Raw genomic sequence first — 18575 nt, 5'->3', positions numbered from 1 at the left:
ATAAAAAATGTATGAATGCAATTGCCTTAGATAACAAAATATCAAACTAAGTGACATTCATTTCTAAAAGACACGGAGCACAGAAACAATTTCAAAGAGAAACATTTCAGAGAAAAAGATGTTAGGCGATTACATGTTCAGTATGAGCCTGTTTACAATGAAAGTTTCATCTTAAAATTTTCAGTAACTATGGACCAACCCTGCTGTGAGCTTCCCCCAGTTCAGACAACGTTTTTTTGATTATAATGGGATGTATTCAGTTTTGATGCATACACTTGCATTCTGGGTGGAGGTGTATGAAATATGAGGGAAATGTTTTTCTAAGAACCTGGCGTGCTATACTGAACAAAGGTGTATTTTTCATGATGTCTCCATATTCTAGAAAGAAAATACCCCACACATCCTTATAAAAACACATTCACAAGTCTTTTTATGAACACCAGGATGAAGGACAACATCCTTTGTGGTTTCAATAAAATAAACATCATTCGATGTTTATATGAAGATCTGAAGCACATAGTGCAAGTTATATTTCCACTTCAATCAGCCCCAAAAGAACTGGAGTCTATTCTTCTTGAAATCTCAATATCCCCAGCCACAGAGTTCAGTTTTGACAGCATTCCATGAAATACCGAAGCTGTTTTGAAGAAAAGAAGTTGGCCCTACTTTACATTAGACTATTTACAGTATCAGTTTCTTGGTGTCTGTATAAAGTTGTTTTGTTTTATCCTTCCCTGTACATGTCAGCGTTTATAAGGATCTTATTAAAGTTTACAGTTTCAAAACACATCCTTTACCTTTCACACATGCAGCCTTCTCTTTCTCGCTCTCTCTCAGTATCCATCAGGCTGTTACAACAGCTGTTGATGGACATTGGCGAGAGCAGGATCGATCCCACTGAAACTGGTAATTAGCCTCCAGTGAGTCCAGAAATCAACCAGGTCTCATGCTGGGAACACCCACTCGTGATGCGTTGAAAAAAGATCCATTTTAAAGCACACAAATATTGATTGCATTCAACAAGACCACGAGCAGTGTGGGGTCTTCATAGCCCACCTCATGTGCATCAGAGACCACCAGCCGTTTCAGGCAGTGGTTAATCTACATATTGATTTCAGGAATCAAGAGGATTTACTTTAGATGTACAGTATTTAAATGTTCATCACCTTTCACGTCTTCCTTTGCCCCTTTGACCTGCTTCACTTTTTACACAGAAATTAGAAAAACGCTTTGCTCTCTTATTTAAACCCGTAGAGAGAAAGAGAAATCAGAATAGCCTAGACGGGAAATAGGGGCAAAAAAGGAGAGCTGGACGGGCCCATTGGGACGCAAAAGATCTCTGGAAACTCTTGGGTTGAGTCAGGTGTTGCAGTACGGTTGGATGAAATGGATGTCAGCCTCAGCAACCATGGGACTGTCAGATCTATGCTAATGAGCCGCATAGATGCATCATAGGGGTCCGTGGGGAGCGGAGCGGGTTTCTTTGAGATGAGGCAAATGAGCAGTCAGCGGACTACAGCTCTGACACAGCTAAAGGAGAGAGAGGCTTCTCTTGTCTGTTGTTCTCTCGTGTTGAACCTAAAATCTTACATGTAATACTCAGGAAACACATCATTTGTCTGTATTTAAGGACATTTTTACATTTATAAAATAAACGCAGATGGCTGCAAATCACTAACCTGTTTATTTCTTTTGCATTTTCAGAGGATCTGATGTAATGTGGGATTAGTGCAGTGTGTCCTACCTCAGAGTAAAGACCTGTTTAATTTTTGTAATCTCTGCACATTTAAGAAGAGGTCAATATATGACGTTGTCCGTGATCTATACCTAAATGAAAGGCACTTCTCACTTTCTCTTTTTCTTTCTGTGTACACAAAATGCAGTGAAGGACATTTAAATGGTAGCCGGTCTTCTCAACACTCTGAGACCATCACCACCCATAATAGTGAAGGGATTGGAACCAGCAGCAGCAGGAGGAGTGGAGAGAGGGAAGGGTGAGTATTGACATACACTATAAAAAACTAGCAGCTGTGTTTGCCAGAAAACTTCTGTAAAAAATCCAGGAAACATGTAAACAACTTTGCAGTTGAAAACTAAAAAAATACAGTGGCATGGGTTTGTTCATTACAGCATAGATTTGAATATTTCACAATTCTTAACTGTATTTTTTACGGCAAAGTTTTGTAAACTGTACTTACTGTGTATTTCATTTTCTGATATATTTGTCTGTTAATGTAAATCTGCTTTGTACTTAATAACGTACAGCTAACCACCACAACACAGAGGGTAAAATGTATGACCACATGCTGAATCAAAGTGACCCTTCCATAAATCGTTGCCAGTATGCACAGCGTTATTCACACTTACACAAAACACTATAATGGTAACACATGAGACATGAAAATAATGATGTAAAAATGAATTAAACAACACAATATGTAAAGTAAAACCCTCTAATGCACATATCTGGTAAAAAATATGAAATATCATCAAATGTAAAAAGTAACTCATGGAATTAAAACGGCCCTTTACTGTTTCCCACCATACATTTAAGGTGACATGTATGAACTTGCAATAACCATCATTTTAGCAATACTTTATTGTAAAAGTAAAGTACATGTAAGTAATCCCTTTGAATAATATAAAGATTTTCACAATAAAATATATGGTAATTCACACCTTCTGCTTTCAAAAACTGTTCAAAATTTTTTTTACTTTATTTTGCCATACAATGAAATGTAATGTTTTGTTAACAAGCTTTTACAATAGCATTATTATTTTATTTTTTGCCAAAAATATTCAAACAATAATTTATCCTCCTATAGACGGTTTCGGCAGTAGCAACATAAACAAGCGGCTTTCGTGGTCATCACGTAACTTCCGGTAAACTCCGCAAAGAATAAATAACAACAAAGTCCTTTTAAAGTAGTTTTTTTATATAAAAAGCAAAATAAACAACACGTAGATTACATAGTAACCCAAAACATTTGTTATTTTTGACGAGGGATTTGTTTAATAGTTCAGTTTCAGCAACTAGTCAGACCATTAAACAAACAGAAACCGGAAGTAAAGTTCGGACCAGACGCTTACTGCGTCACCGCATGTGCGCCCGATGAAACGGTCTATAGATGAAAATCAGTCATGTGACCTTTTACGTCATGCCGCCATCTTGACTACCTACCGAGTACCAGTAGGCTACCGACAAGCATTGGCTAGCTTGCTACGATTTACAAATTTCTTATCTTTTACTGTCTATGATTTTTACCGATACAGGAGATGGCTACGAAAGACAACATAAAAAGTCATAAAAAGAAACGCTACTTAAAAAACATAAGGCATAAGGCCCGCCTCTACCCTCATTCAATTGAACAATGGAAAGACGCGAATGAAGTCGGGCGCTTCTCCGCTCTCAGCGCTCCCTCAAAACCGCGTGCTGTGGCCAGCGGCAAAAACCGCAAGGCACTCAGCGCGCAGACGCTCCCTGCCCATAGAATATCATTCAAAAAAGGCGCCTGCAACTGCCATAAATGCTTTTGGTGTGATTAGCCCCTTAGTGTTGTAAAAATCGTGATTTTGATGCTCACACCATATTGAAAGCATAGCATCTAGTTCTTTTGCGACCACTTCAGGTACTCAAAATGGCGGAAGACAAGTGAGTGACGTCAGCTGATATTCATCAATTGCTGTCCATGGTCCTGGATCACTCAGTGGATGGGCATGATAAGAGATTGCAGTAATAAAGCCCTGCTTATTGTGACTCATCACAACTGCACCATTTTCCTGGCTTAGTGGATCAGTGGGTAGCACTTTTGCCTCACAGCAAGAAGTTCCCTGGTTCAAGCCCCGGCTAGGTCAGGTTACCTTTCTGTGTGGAGTTTGCATGTTCTCTCTGTGTCAGCGTGGGTTTCCTCCCACAGGCCAAAAACATGCAAGTTAGGCAAATTAGAGATGCCAAATCATCCCTTCCCCAACCTGTGTCTGGATAAACTTGTCTGAACTTGTGACAAGTTGTGACAAAATTGTGTATGAATTAACCGGTTCTCGCCATGAATATAGTTATTGATGCTGGAATGGCGTAAAGAATAAATAAAGAAAGATTTATGTTTTTATTTTTTGCTTCTCTAATTTGTGCAGCATCCGTGCTTTACACAATTTTATAATAGAGGTTCCATCTCCCTTTAATTCATCACCCAGCTGCCTTCCTATTGCCAAATTCAGGCTCATGACAGGGGCAGGATGCTGAGAGGAAGGGCACAACCAAAGTCTGCTGGCATCATGTGATTAGACACATGCAAACTGATGATAATTGTGCCCTCTGTCATGAATCTAGCATTGCTTTTCTTTTATTTAAACATGGTCTTTTGGGTCTGAAGTGAAATGCAGGCTGCCACTTAAACAATAACAGCTTGACCTCCTGTATAGGCCAATCGCAGCAGTTCCCAACCCCTGCCATTATGAGGACACGTGCTCTTATCTGTTTTATGTCCCTTGCACTTTTAATGCTTTTTATTTTTGTTTAATGCTTAATATCAAACTGTACTTTCATTTATTTATGAGCTCATGTTAGTACATTTTTTAAATTACATTTTAAAAGCAGATTTTCCACATTGTTTCTGATCATTTGAATTAAACACATCATTCATGTTGCTGTATTTTTAACTGATGACTTGTGTACATATGGCCTTTTTTCATGTGAAATGGGGAAACAGAACTGTGCTGCATATTTAGTCACAAGCTACTGGTTTGCTGTCAGGTAAAATATGGTTTTGTAAGTGCCCCATCTTTCAAAAACAGCCTGCTTGTGAAGTTTGCATTACAGTGTGACCGGTTTATAAAGCAAATTTGAATTCTTTTGAATTATGGGTACTTCCTGAATACAGGTTTTTGAGCCATTTATATAAGCTTTCAATAGCATGTGACTAGTCATTGTGGAGCTACAGGAACATTTTATTCTGACATAGTGAGAACATTGGCAGATGGCACCACAAGAATGCACACAGTCCCAAGCAATTCAATAGAGACCTGATGTAAGAGACGGCATACAGGGGAAAAATATAAATTCATTTCACGCTTTTAAGAGCTATCCAAAATATCAGTCACTGCCATAACATCTGCTATAATATAATGATATATTTATGATTTATATGTTGCTTTGATGTTTTTATTTTTTGAATTGCCGTCCATGAAGAAAGATGCATTTTCCCCATAATGTAGTTACTGCATCTGCAAAAAACTGGGCCTTACTATAAAGCCAAATGTTGGCCGCTTTGGTTTTTACAGACTTTTCAGTAAACATTATTATTTTTTAATCTGGGAGGGAAATTTTGAGCTTTAAGATATGGTATAATGTATAGTACCAGGAACTCTCATATCAGAAGTTCATGGAAAATGTTTCTCTTCACGATATGAACTTGATTCTGATGTGAACCAGAAGTAGAATCAGATACCTGAACCTGAAAAAAGAATTATATTACATTTGGAAAGATTGTTACTCATATCAGATTGTTTTCATCTTTTCTTTATAGATTTAGTTCGTGAATCGTTACCAAGCAATCCATAGGTCCGTCAGTGGTTCAAACTAAGGGAAACACATGTACTGATTTATATGTTAATACATAAGAAATGTATACCTTACTACTTTTCCCCTAGGATGCATAGCCTCATTTGTCTTTTTAAATAAAAACATCTGCTATATAAAACACCTGCAGATGTATACTTAAATATTATTTATCCTCACGTAACAAACCTGGAAAAATATAAGAATTTCCGTATAAGAATTTTCTTGACCAAGCAGACACTTATAAACACCAAAACAGTTACAAACACACATACTGTATCTCGTGCAATCTGAAGCTCCTATAGCACAGCGTAGAGTTCAAATATCTGTCATATCAAATCAGACCAGAGTCACCTGAAAACTGTGATGTTTTTGCAACACTCTGTGTAGCTGTCACTCATCCTGCTGTGGCGATGTGTCTTGTTTCCAGGACCAGCAGTACAGAGTGGGGTTCACATAGAGAGATGGGCCTGATGAACATGATTGGTCTGCAGCCACAACATCCTGCCCCTACTGTTGCATCACAGGGGACACAAACGCAGAACATAGGGTTACAGAATGCAGAGACTCAAACGGACCATGACCTTCAAAATGAAGCCCAGCAGCCCAGCACTTCTCAGGGGTCACAGGTTACTGATGGTAAGAATCTCTTTATGATTGAGACTCAGAACATCATAAACTTAAACTTCTAACTTAAACAGTTCATGTTTGTCTGTAAATTCCCTCTGTGGGGAAAATCAGGTTTTTGTCTGTGTGGTGTTTTTAATATGTTGTAAGACAAGCCAAGTGCAAATTCATCATTCAACACCATTGTTTTTTATCCTTAAAATTTGAGACTTTCCACTGTTTAAAATCGCCTTGGTTTCCAACATCACAAACATATAACCAATCATATAGGCAAAAATAACATCAGCGCTTAAAGATTAGTGTTGCAAACGCGCAGTTTACGTATATGTTTTGTGTGAAACCGAACTCAGCAGTTACTGACGAATGTAGCATCTATTTACATATGAAAAGTTTGGTTCCAAAACGCAAGAAATCCATTTTGAGTCATTTCAGTAAAAATGTGTTTTCTATACCAAAAAAGTGACAAGATAAAACCACTATTTTCTGTTACAAACTTTCCCATAGCATCTTTAGGTTATAATAACATTCAAAATTCACATCCGTAATTTGATTTTCAAAGATTTATAAAAACTGATTCATCTTTGCATTCATCTTTGCCATGTTATATTCATTTAGTTGACTAGTTGTATACACTGATTAAACATTTTTTAACATAAATGACATTAATCAAAACACTTTGTCATATTAAGAACACTGTCATTGCTGCTGTCATCCTTGGGACGTTGTCGCTAAACTTTTTTGACAGCGATAAGCTGTAAAAAATTGTTGGTCCTGCTCGTTTTTTGTTGACTTAAAGTAAAATAATGGAAAGTTTTTCATAAGATCCCCTGGGGTTTTTCATAAGATCCCCTGGAGTCAACAGCCGGCATTTTTCCTTCGCCCTTCCTAAAACCACTACAGGTTTATCAATGCCATCAAAAGTATTTGTTTGTTTGTTTGTTTGTTTGTTGATTACGAAGTACAAAGTAGATGAGGAAAACTAGGATTCTGTGTATTCAACGCGCCATTATTGTTGTTTACAATGTGTGGAATGGTGCGCTGTGATTTGTTTAGTGGATTTACTGCATTCTGCGGAGAAGAAGGACTGGTATTTATTGGGTTTTTGGGAAAAAGGGAGAAAAGATTTACAGAATAACACGGCGAATATTGGATTTTGCGTAAAAATTAAGAATTTACTTTTTAATAATGACCTGATACAATACTGATTTTGGAGGTAACTAATTTTTTTTAAATATTTATCTTGTTTTGGAACCAAACTCTTCATATCTATGGTCCATGGTGGTGTGTAAAAGTGGAGGCGGGGACTAATTTGCATATTTGCAAATCTATGGTCCGAGCTGTGTAATTGTGAGGCAGGGGTGTAGAGTTACATTCAAGCTGTTTGAAAACAAAGAAATTACTGTGACAGGTAAAACTTTTATATATGCTATTATGATGCTCAAAGATGAGTTTTAACTGATAAAATGATTGACCATGGGAAAACTTTAAGATAAAATGATGAATCAATTCTTGGTTAGTTTTAAGTCTACTGTACTTGTATGCCAACAGAATTCAATGGCTGCTCTTCACTGGAATAAAGTTCAGTAGATTGCTCAACATAACATTCTTTTTATCTCTCAGACACTCACCATACAAAACAATTGGATTGTTTGTCCCAATTTCATTCTGTATCCCTGGGAGAAGCAAAAAAAGGTGAAGAGAGATTGCAAGAGGCATTTTGTCTTTTTATGCTAATTGTAATTACAGGGGACTGGAGAGGCCACTTTACTGGGCACCCAACAGCTAAATCACTCAAGTTAATGTGTCTGCAAAATTGCTCTTATGTTTAATGCCGGTTATGTTTAAAGTGAGGTACAACCAGCAAACTTACGATACATTGCAAATCTTTTTACTTGTAGCAGACGTTTTTCAGTCTCTCTTACCAATTACTTCCGAAACTTCGGCTTGGTTTCATTACCCATATTTCCCATGTGTTGCTTTTAGCAGCATGTCAGACAGTTTAATATGCATCCCTCCAGTGAGGTCCCAGGTATATATCACGGAGGAGTGGAGCGACATAATCATTTTGTTCAGCTGACATTTGTATTTTTAGATGTTGGTTTGTATCATACTGTCTGTTTAAATGAGCAAATATATTTATAAACATGGTTAGTGCCAAAAACCTGTTGATGGCATATTTCTATTATAATGCCTGCTGGTAGATCTGCTTTTTAAGGGTCTGAGCATAGCGTGTGTGCAATATTTAGTGGTTAATAATGAATTGTTATCTTGTCATGGCAAGATCATCAATGTAAGTCCATCTGTGGTTTGAGATGTGAGCTGTAGGATTCGGCACGTTTCAAACTTTGGGTTTTTCTGTAAGCAAAATTTCAGTCTGCTTTAATCAGGCACAACACACATTTACAATCACAAGCAATTTTTCCATCCACAGTAAATTTTCTGTCAGACTAAATCTGTAACATACATTACATGTTTTTTGTCCAGTGAGTTTTGGTGTGGGTGGTGCTGCCCACACAAGTGTTTGGACATTGATATTTGTGTACAGGGCCGTGATCAATGTTGAACATTGCCATCGTTTGTTGTGTATGCCTAGATGAAAAAAATAGTTAGGAAGAGTTTCAGGGCATTTTCACATTAGCACTTTTGGTGCTCACCCGGGTTCCATTGACATCAAAGTTCGGTACATTTGGATGATGTGAAAATAATATGTGAACACAGTCCATGGGGGGCATGGGGAGGGGGAGCAATCGAACTCGGGTTCAGACCAGGCAATCGCACCAAATGTGAAACCGTCCTCAGAGTATTAAAATGCATTTTTGCACCTGGTATCACAGTTTGTTGGATGGGTGTGAATGATGACGGATCTGTGATGAAACTTTCATTAAATAGAGTCTTGTAACATGTATGCGCAATCATACATAAATATACTGTATTTTTAAAGTGTCAGTTTTACATGTAGTTTTGGAGCTTTGGTTGTGTTTTACGATGTGCAATATGCTGTTTTCATGTTTCGTGTTTTAAAAAACAAAACATTTTCACACAATTTACTTATCTTTATACCGCTGTTTTCACTGTCCTAAAAATGGGCTGTTGTCTTCATTGTTCTATGCAGTCCCTCCTTCAGAAATAAGTAACAAGTTCTGATTGTGAAGCGACTGACATATTCCTGTGGGCAGAGGTTAGTCCAAAACTCTTATATTGATGTCATTTTTCGGGAATAAGAGGGCTAGTAGAGTCTAAACCGGCCGTTCTCTGTATTCCTTGAAAAACGCAGTCTGGTAAAGAAAATATATTGCTTGTCATTGAACTTTTGCAGGCATTCTCATTTTGCAGGCATTATTAAAGGAACAGTATGTAGGATTGTGGCCAAAACTGGTATTGCAATCACAAAACTTGTTGCTAAAACTGGTACTGCAATACCACAACTGGTGAGATGGTCCTCACTGCGGAACACAACATCCAGGGGGCGGGGTTGGATCTAGATCCAACTCCTCCCACTTTATATACTTTGTTCCGCCAAATGAACCAGTATATTTGCGTTGTTGCAGCCCGCAATTAGTTGCAACCTGTGGTCGCCAACGTTTGCTCTTATCAATTTAAGTGTACGTTTGATTAATAATATAGTTGAGAAAGATTCATAATTTAGAAAGTATCACAGGTAGGTGTAAGGAGAGGTACGGACAGGTTCCCGACAGTTTGATATCACTGAAGGGATTTATTTGTCCATTATCCCACTTATTACACAGCTATTCCTATACGAGTAAATATAAAAACAAATTTATTTGATATCTTTTATTAGCAAATAAAAAAAGTAAATCATCTACGAGGGAAACCTGTTTCCTAATGGCTGTATAAGCAAAGACGCGTTAAAACAATTAAGTTCAAAGTCCATACAGGATAAACATTCAATTTATTAATTTCTAAATAACATGCCATAGCCTATATATTTTAATAATTATGCATATTTATACTGTATCCATTAATAGGTCTTAAACTGCATGTGGTAAGATTACTCATAGTAGGCTTACCCGAAATGTTTTACTCCAAAACATTATAGCAAAAAACTTACATTTCACCCTAAAGGCACTACTTTTATTGTAGTCATAAGTAAAGTTAGTTTTTATGTCAAAATAATAACTTAATTTAGTTACGACTTAATGCGGAACTGGTAAAGCAGCAACACGTGTATGACGTGTCTTGTGGTAAAACTGCCGACCAATGGGATCTCTGGATCGGGATCCAGCTCCGCCCCTGGATCTAAATCCAACCCCGCCCCCTGGATGTCGCGTTCTGCAGTGAGGCGCTACTGCAACTGGTGGCCAACACACAAAATGACAACATAAACATCAGTTGAGGGCTGCAACTCAACTTTTTAAATGACAATATCCTGGCCAGACCACTGTTGTCAGTGTTATAAGTATTTGAAATGAAAATGATTTCTTAATGTCTAGTGACATATCAGGGCCATTTTATGATTAATTGATATAAATTTCCTACATACTGTTCCTTTAATGCTCTAACAGCAACCTTACACACCAACTAAAGTTAAAAAAAATTGGATCACGAAAAACGGACGCTTTAAATCTCTATAAAATCATATATGATAGCAAAGGAAGAAATGTAGGAGTGGTGATAAAATTTGATTTTTTTAAATCTTGCTTGACAAAGTTTAGCTCAGGACTTTATAAAACATTTAGTTTTGACCTAAAGAGAATTATACGTTAGCACTTTTAAAGTTTATTAGCTCTAGCTTTAAAGTTGTAGTGGAAAGAGTTTTGAAATGACAATTTGAATTCAGTAGGATAAAGGGATTAAAAGTGGGAGGGGAGGATTCAGGGGATGAGCTATAAGAATACCAAGCAAATGCATCCACAATCGCCCCTGCCTGAAGCGTACTGTAAATTGATTGGCTCTGGGTTTAGTGTTGTACTGAGAGTCAAATGATTTCTACACTAAATGGAATGGAGTATTACAAAAAAAATGAGAAAGAGGAATAATAGAAGCGGAAGAAGAGTTTTTATTTTTTGGCTTTTTAAACATAGAAAAATGTAGTGCAATAACACACACTGCAAAAAATGACTTTCTTACTTAGTATTTTTGTCTTGTTTTAAGTAGAAAATAAGTCTAGTTTATAGACAAACTATATACAATTTAAGTGAATTTGTGCTTAAAACAAGCAAAAATGTCTGCCAATGGGGTAAGAGAAAAAACAAAAAATAAGTTTTCTTTTTTCTTAAAGAGTAACTAAACCCTAAACCAACTTTTTTTAGTTAATGATCTGTAAGAATGATGCTTTATAAGTGCTGTTCATTGATTATAGTAAGTTTTTTACATTTGGATATAAAGTGTTTCAATACTACAATATATGGTGTAAAAACGTCTGAGTGCTGCCCTCTTCAGGTTGAACGGTGGCTACTGCAGTTGAATTTTCCTATTGGATGGTGGGTCCAAAAAATGACTTGTGACGTAAGCAGGTTCAAGCTTACCACGCCCTTGTTACGATCTCACCACACACTTAGTTCGTCCCCTCTATCTCCTTGGGATCTGCCCACTTTTCTTGCATTTTTCAAATATTGCCAGTGGGTGGAGTCAGCCTCTGACCAGGGGTTTAGTTACGCTTTAAACAGTTAATTTAAGCAAAATTTTCTTACCCCATTGGCAGATAATTTTGCTTGTTGTAAGCACAAATTTACTTAAATTGTATATTTTTTTGTCTAAAAACTAGACTTATTTTCTTGGGTCATTTTGCTCATCAAGAAAATACATCTTCATTTAAGAATTTTTAAATGTTTCTACTGAAAACAAGACAGAAATACTAAGTGAGAAAGACATTTTTTGCAGTGCAGAAAACATACATTGCATGTGTGTAAAGTTTCCAAGAGATGAAGGAAGGAAATCCAGAGATCCAGATTTCCCAGAGATTAGTTATTTATCATAATGCGCTTTTGTATCAGTCTGGTACTGTATGTTTGTTTCTAGGCAGACTGATAGGACCAAAAATTTGTTGTGTGCCCTTACATTGCATAATGAATTGCAAAATTAAAAGTTCTTTCCAGTTTTTTGTGCAAAATGCATAGGATGTTCACTGAATGGAGCATGGGCGTGCTGTAATATCCGTTTGTAACATTCAGTTCCAGATCCATTATGGCTGTGAGTATTTGTTTTATGGTGTATGTATAAGGTCAGATGTACACCGTCTTTGCCTGGAGCAGCACCTGTATCTTTGTGTCTCTGAGGTATCACAGGTGGCAAAAACTTGATGACTCAAAGTTTAAGGGTAGAGAAGTTCACATCTGAGTCTCCCACCTCAAGGAAAGCCATCTTCCCACACAAACAGTGCACACACCCTGCAGTGAGATCTGTGGGCGAGGGTTAAGTATAATAGAGGATTGTTTTAAACAGCAGTCAGTGAATAAGAGGTTTAGGGTTTGTATTAGCATCCTCTCTACTGTATATGTTTATATAATGAGTGTAAGGAAAAGTTGTGCTATTTAATCTATTTATATTAAGTGTTACAACAGACATAAACTGTACTTAGATGTGCTGTCTCTCATTTGCATTTCAGTCTGCTACTTTCCATGGTGAAAGCTGTGTGAACGTGTACTTCTTTAGGTTGTTAAACTTTAAATACTTTTTTTACATGTGATTTTTATAGCTAATCATCCCGTGTTTGGATTCAAGCCAAGAAATGAAGAACTAAGCAAGTACAGAAACTGTATTTAGTTCTGGAAATATATGTGTGCTTTATATAATGAGAGCTGAGATACTTGATTTTAGCATGACCTCGATACTCCCCCCTCTCTCTCACTTTGTTGAATGATGACAGATGGTCGATCAGAACCTGATTTTGCTAACCTGTTCATTAGGTCTAAAACATAGGGAGTATTTGAAAAATGTTCCCTATTGAAAATTGACCTTTTTCACACACTAAAGTAACTCTGGAGCTGTTAATCATATAGCTGCTAATTATGGAGCTGCTGATACAGCTCAGTGGTAGAGCATTAACAGTGCAAAAGTCACGAGTTCAAACCCAGGGAATATACATGCTGAAAAATAATTTATACCTTGTTAATACACTGTAAGTGGCTTTGGACAAATGCGTCTGCCAAATGCATAAATGTAATTCTCAGGTTTATGAGTACAAGACCAATTGACAACAGTAGAAGGTAAATTATTTTATTTACAAAATGTGTTCATGTGCAGTATGTCATAAATTACATAAATGTTAACTACATGCAATAATTGCAATAAACAAATTAATTGCATGTATTTACATTTAGCCATTTAGCAGACACTTCCATCCAAAACAACTTACTGTACAAAAGTTAGAAAACAATAGAGCAATTTGTCTTAGGGAGACAGTAATATGAGAAGCAACTTTCAGCTTACAAAGTTTCAACATGCCTTGGAGACACTACCTGTTTAGGCAACGGGAAAGGATTATAGGATTTTTTATATAGACAGACCATTAATTTTGTTCCTGTCAAGTATTCATAGAAAAGATACGTTTTAGCTGCTTTTGCAATGCGGTGAGGGATGCAACTAACTCAATAGAGTTTGAAAGATCATTCCACCAGCAAGGAATAGTGAAGGTGAATGAGCAGGAGAGTGATGATTTATTGCCCTTTTGTGAAGATACCACAAAGCGTAGTTAATTTGCTGACCGCAGGGTCAACGCATCAATTTTGACAATTTCATATCTTGCTAATATCATACTATTGAGCAAAATATAGCTTTTCATTAGTAGTGAACCAATTTAGCCTAATTGGGTTTTTTAGTTTGGATGTCTTTGGTCTTGGACAGTGTAAGAAAGCTTTGAGCTTTGCTGTATTGTTTATCATGAAGTTGAAATTTACTAGCTACCACTCTTATTAGTCTTGAGTTGTTCAAGTTTAGATTTGGAAAGGCACTCTTGTCTTTCTCCAAATCCAAAGACCTCGTCATCTGTGGTCAGACAGATGGACTCTAGCCGGTCTCATTATCTCACTTCTTGACACTTCGACACATTAGAAAGCTTCTTTATAGAGAACTCTCCCTTCAGTTGTCATCAGGAGAATATCAGCTAAAGGTCAGATGACTTTTCATAAGCTCTCTTTTTCTTTCAGCTCCACCGTGTCCTTTACCTTTCATGCTGAACACACAGAATTTGCATACACAAACATGTGTTTATTGTTACAGTCGTTTTTGGAAGCTTCTCTGTGTGTTATAGCTGCAATTGTTCAAATATAGTGACTCACACATTTAGGGGGATTTACTGTACAATCTGTCAAAACATTCACATGAAGCACTGTGGCCTCTGAAGAGTAAATCGTAACATTTTCCATTTTAGCAGTGTCTGATACTAAAAGCTTGTTTGTGTGATGCATAGAGGCCAGAACTGAGCAGATGAAATTGTTGTGTGTGAGCTTTAAGATGATTCTTTCTGTCACATACATTCACACTAATTTAAGAGGTGTGACAGATGCCATGCATCAGAGAAATAATGAATGTATGGCTCATCAGAGACAAATGAATTCCCTACAGAAGCCTCTGGGTGCAGTAAAAGCTTTGAAAACAGAGATACTTTCTTCAAACCCCATGAGAAGATGCTGTACGCTGACTCTTTTAATTGTCCCATGTGGCCTGATATTGTCTCAGTCATTAGCTCTGTATAAATGAAAATGGCGATGTGATAATAGCGCTTTACACAGGGTCCTACCAGTCACAGAACTACATTCAGAGCACTGACAGATATTTAGTCCCCTAAAGCAAGGGTTATCTTACAGGGGAGAAACATTTTCAAGACTACTTTTATAATTATAAAAAATTATTAAGAATAGTATGCTTACCACAGTTTGCACTCACAATTTTTCAACCTTGATACTTCTGATATTTTTTGCTTTGTTGATTTAGCTGCCATAATTCGATGCAAATGTGTACAACAGCAACACTGTCTAATTAGTAGTGAAATAAAAATAAGTATTGGGATGTTAAGATGGTTATAAAATACAAAATGCGTAGTAAGATGCGTCTTTATGCCATCTCACCAAACCGGAAGTCCAAAACTTCAGACTAATTAATCGTGATTAATCGCATTCAAAATAAAAGTGCATTTTTGCCAAATAAATGTGTCTGTACTGTGTGTAATTATTATGTATATTTAAACACACACACATACATATATACATTTCAGAACATTTTTATTTATATATGAAGAGTTTCGTTGCAAAACGAGATAACTCAGTTTTTTTAATTTTTCAAAAATCTGGTTTTTTGGTTGTGCATTCCAATTAATATCAATTCAACTGCAGTTGGTTTGTTTTGATTTAAACCTTCATAATTTAAAAAATACAGCTAAGTAGCACCAAAAAACAAAATAATAACATGATAACATAATAATAAACATGTTTTGACAAAAATGTTAAAAAACTGATTTATCTTGTTTTGCAACGAAACTATTCATATCCATTTTTATTGTTAAAATTTAATTTAGAATATATAATAATATAAATAAATTAGGGCCGGGACTTTAACGCGTTAATTAAGATTAATTAATTACACAAAAAATAACGCGTTAAACATTTTAACGCATTTTAATCGCACTTATTAACGGAGTCATTCGTAAATGCTGCAGACCCTGTTTTAGTTCGAGAACTCCGGAGTTGTGCTGCAGTTTAAATAAAAGTAGACGGAACCTAAACGAACAGCTGATTTTAACGGGACAACGCATCAGTTTCAAAGTAAAAATTATTTATTCTGGTAAATGGAGGTTTGCAACGGAGGTTTTGCCCAATAAACATCTACCAACAAACTACAGATTATTTTAACATGTATCCTAATGTCTGTTATATGTTAATGTTTGAGTATTGCTGGGTTTAAATATTGTTGTAATGTTGTTTTGTTTCAATTTAATTAGCTTATTGCGAGTTTAATTTAAGTTTTGTTTGCTACTTTAAAATGAATTTCGTTTCAAATAATTTGTCTACTAATTATAAACAATGTTTTGTTGTTAGGTTTTGTGAATATAAATTAAAAAGAACATTAAAAGCAACACCGTGCATCTCATTGATGCATATGCTACCGAATGCCAAAACATGCAATGAGTAGCCTATATCACTTAAAAATCAGCTTGGCAGTCCCCAGAAATTACATTTACACGCGCATTTAGAGCATATAGCAGCACGTTTGATTTGCGGTGTGCTTAAGACTTTCAAAAATCAACTTCATATTAATTTTAATAGGCTACTTTGACGGAGGACACGCACAGAGAATAGCGACGGCAGGTAAAGGAAAAAAGTTAAATGGTGTTTTTCTGACGAATAGAGTCAGTTTGTAAGAACATTTTTAAATGGACTATAAGATCATCAATATGAACTCTGAACAATGAACTATTATAAACATAACAGCAAGAAAACCTGAAGAGGATCTTGCAACATTAAAGAAACAAGCATTTATGTAGGCTAAAGCTATATATCACCTCTTATTTTTTAATTTTGTTAAGTTTCAATGGTAAGACTTAAAGCGCGTACATTACGCAGCGCTTTTCACATCTGAATCCCACTTAAGAAAACTATAAACGATGTGCAACTTAAAAATGTGCATAATATATTTTTTATATTTTAATTTTAATATAGGCTATATAGTATATTATGTTTTGTTGTTTTTATACGTGAGGTGGGGGATCCGCGCAAATAGGTACCGGAACACAGACAGTCAAAACAACACATTAGTGTTGATTCTGGGACAACAAACTGCGTCATCCTGGAATCCACCCATCTCTGTGTTATTATTGAAACAACACATTTTGTGTTACTTTTAACACAACATGTTTTATACTTGAACACAAAATCAACACAAAATGACACATAATGTCTTAAAATTACACATAATGTGTTAAAAGCTTACCGCACAATGATGTGTATAAAATTAACACATCATTTCTAAGAGTGTATACTAAAAATCCATGTAAAAAAATTACTTCTTAATGTTCTCAGGTCAAATATTTATATGTGATTAAAATGCGATTAATTTAGATTAATTAATTACAAAGCCTCTAATTAATTAGATTAATTTTTTTAATCGAGTCCCGGCCCTAAAATAAATATATATACACATGTAAATGGTTCTTAAATACATACATGAATGTGTGTGTATTTATATATACATAACAATTACACACAGCGCACACTCATATATTTTGCAATTTTTCATATATTTATTTTGTATACGATTAATCGCGATTAATCTTTCCCAGCACTACTTCAGACCTGTTTTTACTGCTAAACAAAAACACATTTCAGCTTAAATTCCACTTATGTTGTAATTCACATTTTATTTAAATAACATTTTGGCTCAGAATGTGTACTTTGTACTTTTAAATGATCTGAAAAGCGTTTATACCATCGAAAGTAGCAAGACTGACATATTTTGATAACTAAATATGCCCTTTTTAATAATACAGCAAAAATACAATACAATAATTTTGTAAAATACAATACAAAATTGTGTAATTCCCTGGACCATTTGAGAACCCATGCCCTACAGGACATTGACAGTCATGTTGTTAATGGTTGTCTCATATCCTAAAGTTAATTGAAATAGGAATATTTTAGGTTATTTTCAGCTAAATATTTATATAGTGTGTGTTTGATATGCTGTCAGTTACCACAGACAATACCTTCGATTTGTCCCTCAGTGTCCCTCCCAACACTATTATGTGTATAATTTTGCATTGCTTTGTTACATGTTTTCTGAAAGCCGTGTGGACTGACTGATTTTAGTGGAGTAATATTGATGTAGCTAAACAATATTCCAAGAAAATGTGGTTATTTTGGGTTGTAATATTACAGCTGACGTGTGCAGGGTTTTGTATTTTGGCCGTCTTTGAGAGCTTTTGTCCGGAAATGTATGACTTCTCAGGGTAAACTTGACATTGATTGGAATTAAAAAAATTGTGCACAGTTGTAGACATTGTACAGGCAGCACAATAAGCAATCACATTGCAAAATATTGACCCTAAAACTCGAGTGCGGTTTGGTACCTTATGAGCAGGAGACTATTCAATCATGTTAAAGACACTTTGAAATGGGCAATTCAGCCTGCCAGCTGAGATAAGCTTGAATAGCAGAAGTTATTTGTCACAGTTCAGTTGTGTAGCTGCCTTGATGGACTGAACAAGTAGTTATGAAATGAATTTTTCTTTGTCATATCTTGTCACTTGTGTTATTTTAAATCGAATGTCATTTTTACAGATAACCACACACGGTAAGGCTGCTCACTTTCACCTGTCTAATGTCTTATATTTGATAAGATGTTTCGCTGCATGTGTCAGAAAATACTGAGGTAATAATAACTACATAGATCAAGAGAAGTTCATCTCTGATGTTGTTGTTTTTGTTAATGCTTTTTTTAG

General features: G+C 35.9%; 1 protein-coding gene across 2 annotated transcripts in view; it reads left to right on the top strand.

Annotated features, from left to right (window-relative positions):
- ambra1a (autophagy/beclin-1 regulator 1a) overlaps window positions 1-18575 on the top strand; it is an 84919-nt gene that overhangs the window by 60503 nt on the left and 5841 nt on the right. For both annotated transcript variants that reach the window (XM_065289450.2, XM_065289451.2), the window contains exons 15-16: window positions 1884-1994; window positions 5988-6196. In XM_065289450.2, the coding sequence (XP_065145522.1) occupies window positions 1884-1994; window positions 5988-6196 (320 nt within the window). The remainder of the gene's footprint in view (window positions 1-1883; window positions 1995-5987; window positions 6197-18575) is intronic.

Source organism: Paramisgurnus dabryanus, chromosome 2 (assembly GCF_030506205.2).
Source record: "Paramisgurnus dabryanus chromosome 2, PD_genome_1.1, whole genome shotgun sequence".
Lineage (NCBI taxonomy): Eukaryota > Metazoa > Chordata > Actinopteri > Cypriniformes > Cobitidae > Paramisgurnus > Paramisgurnus dabryanus.
Note: the sequence above shows the minus strand (reverse complement) of the source record. Positions and strands in the feature narration are given on the sequence as shown.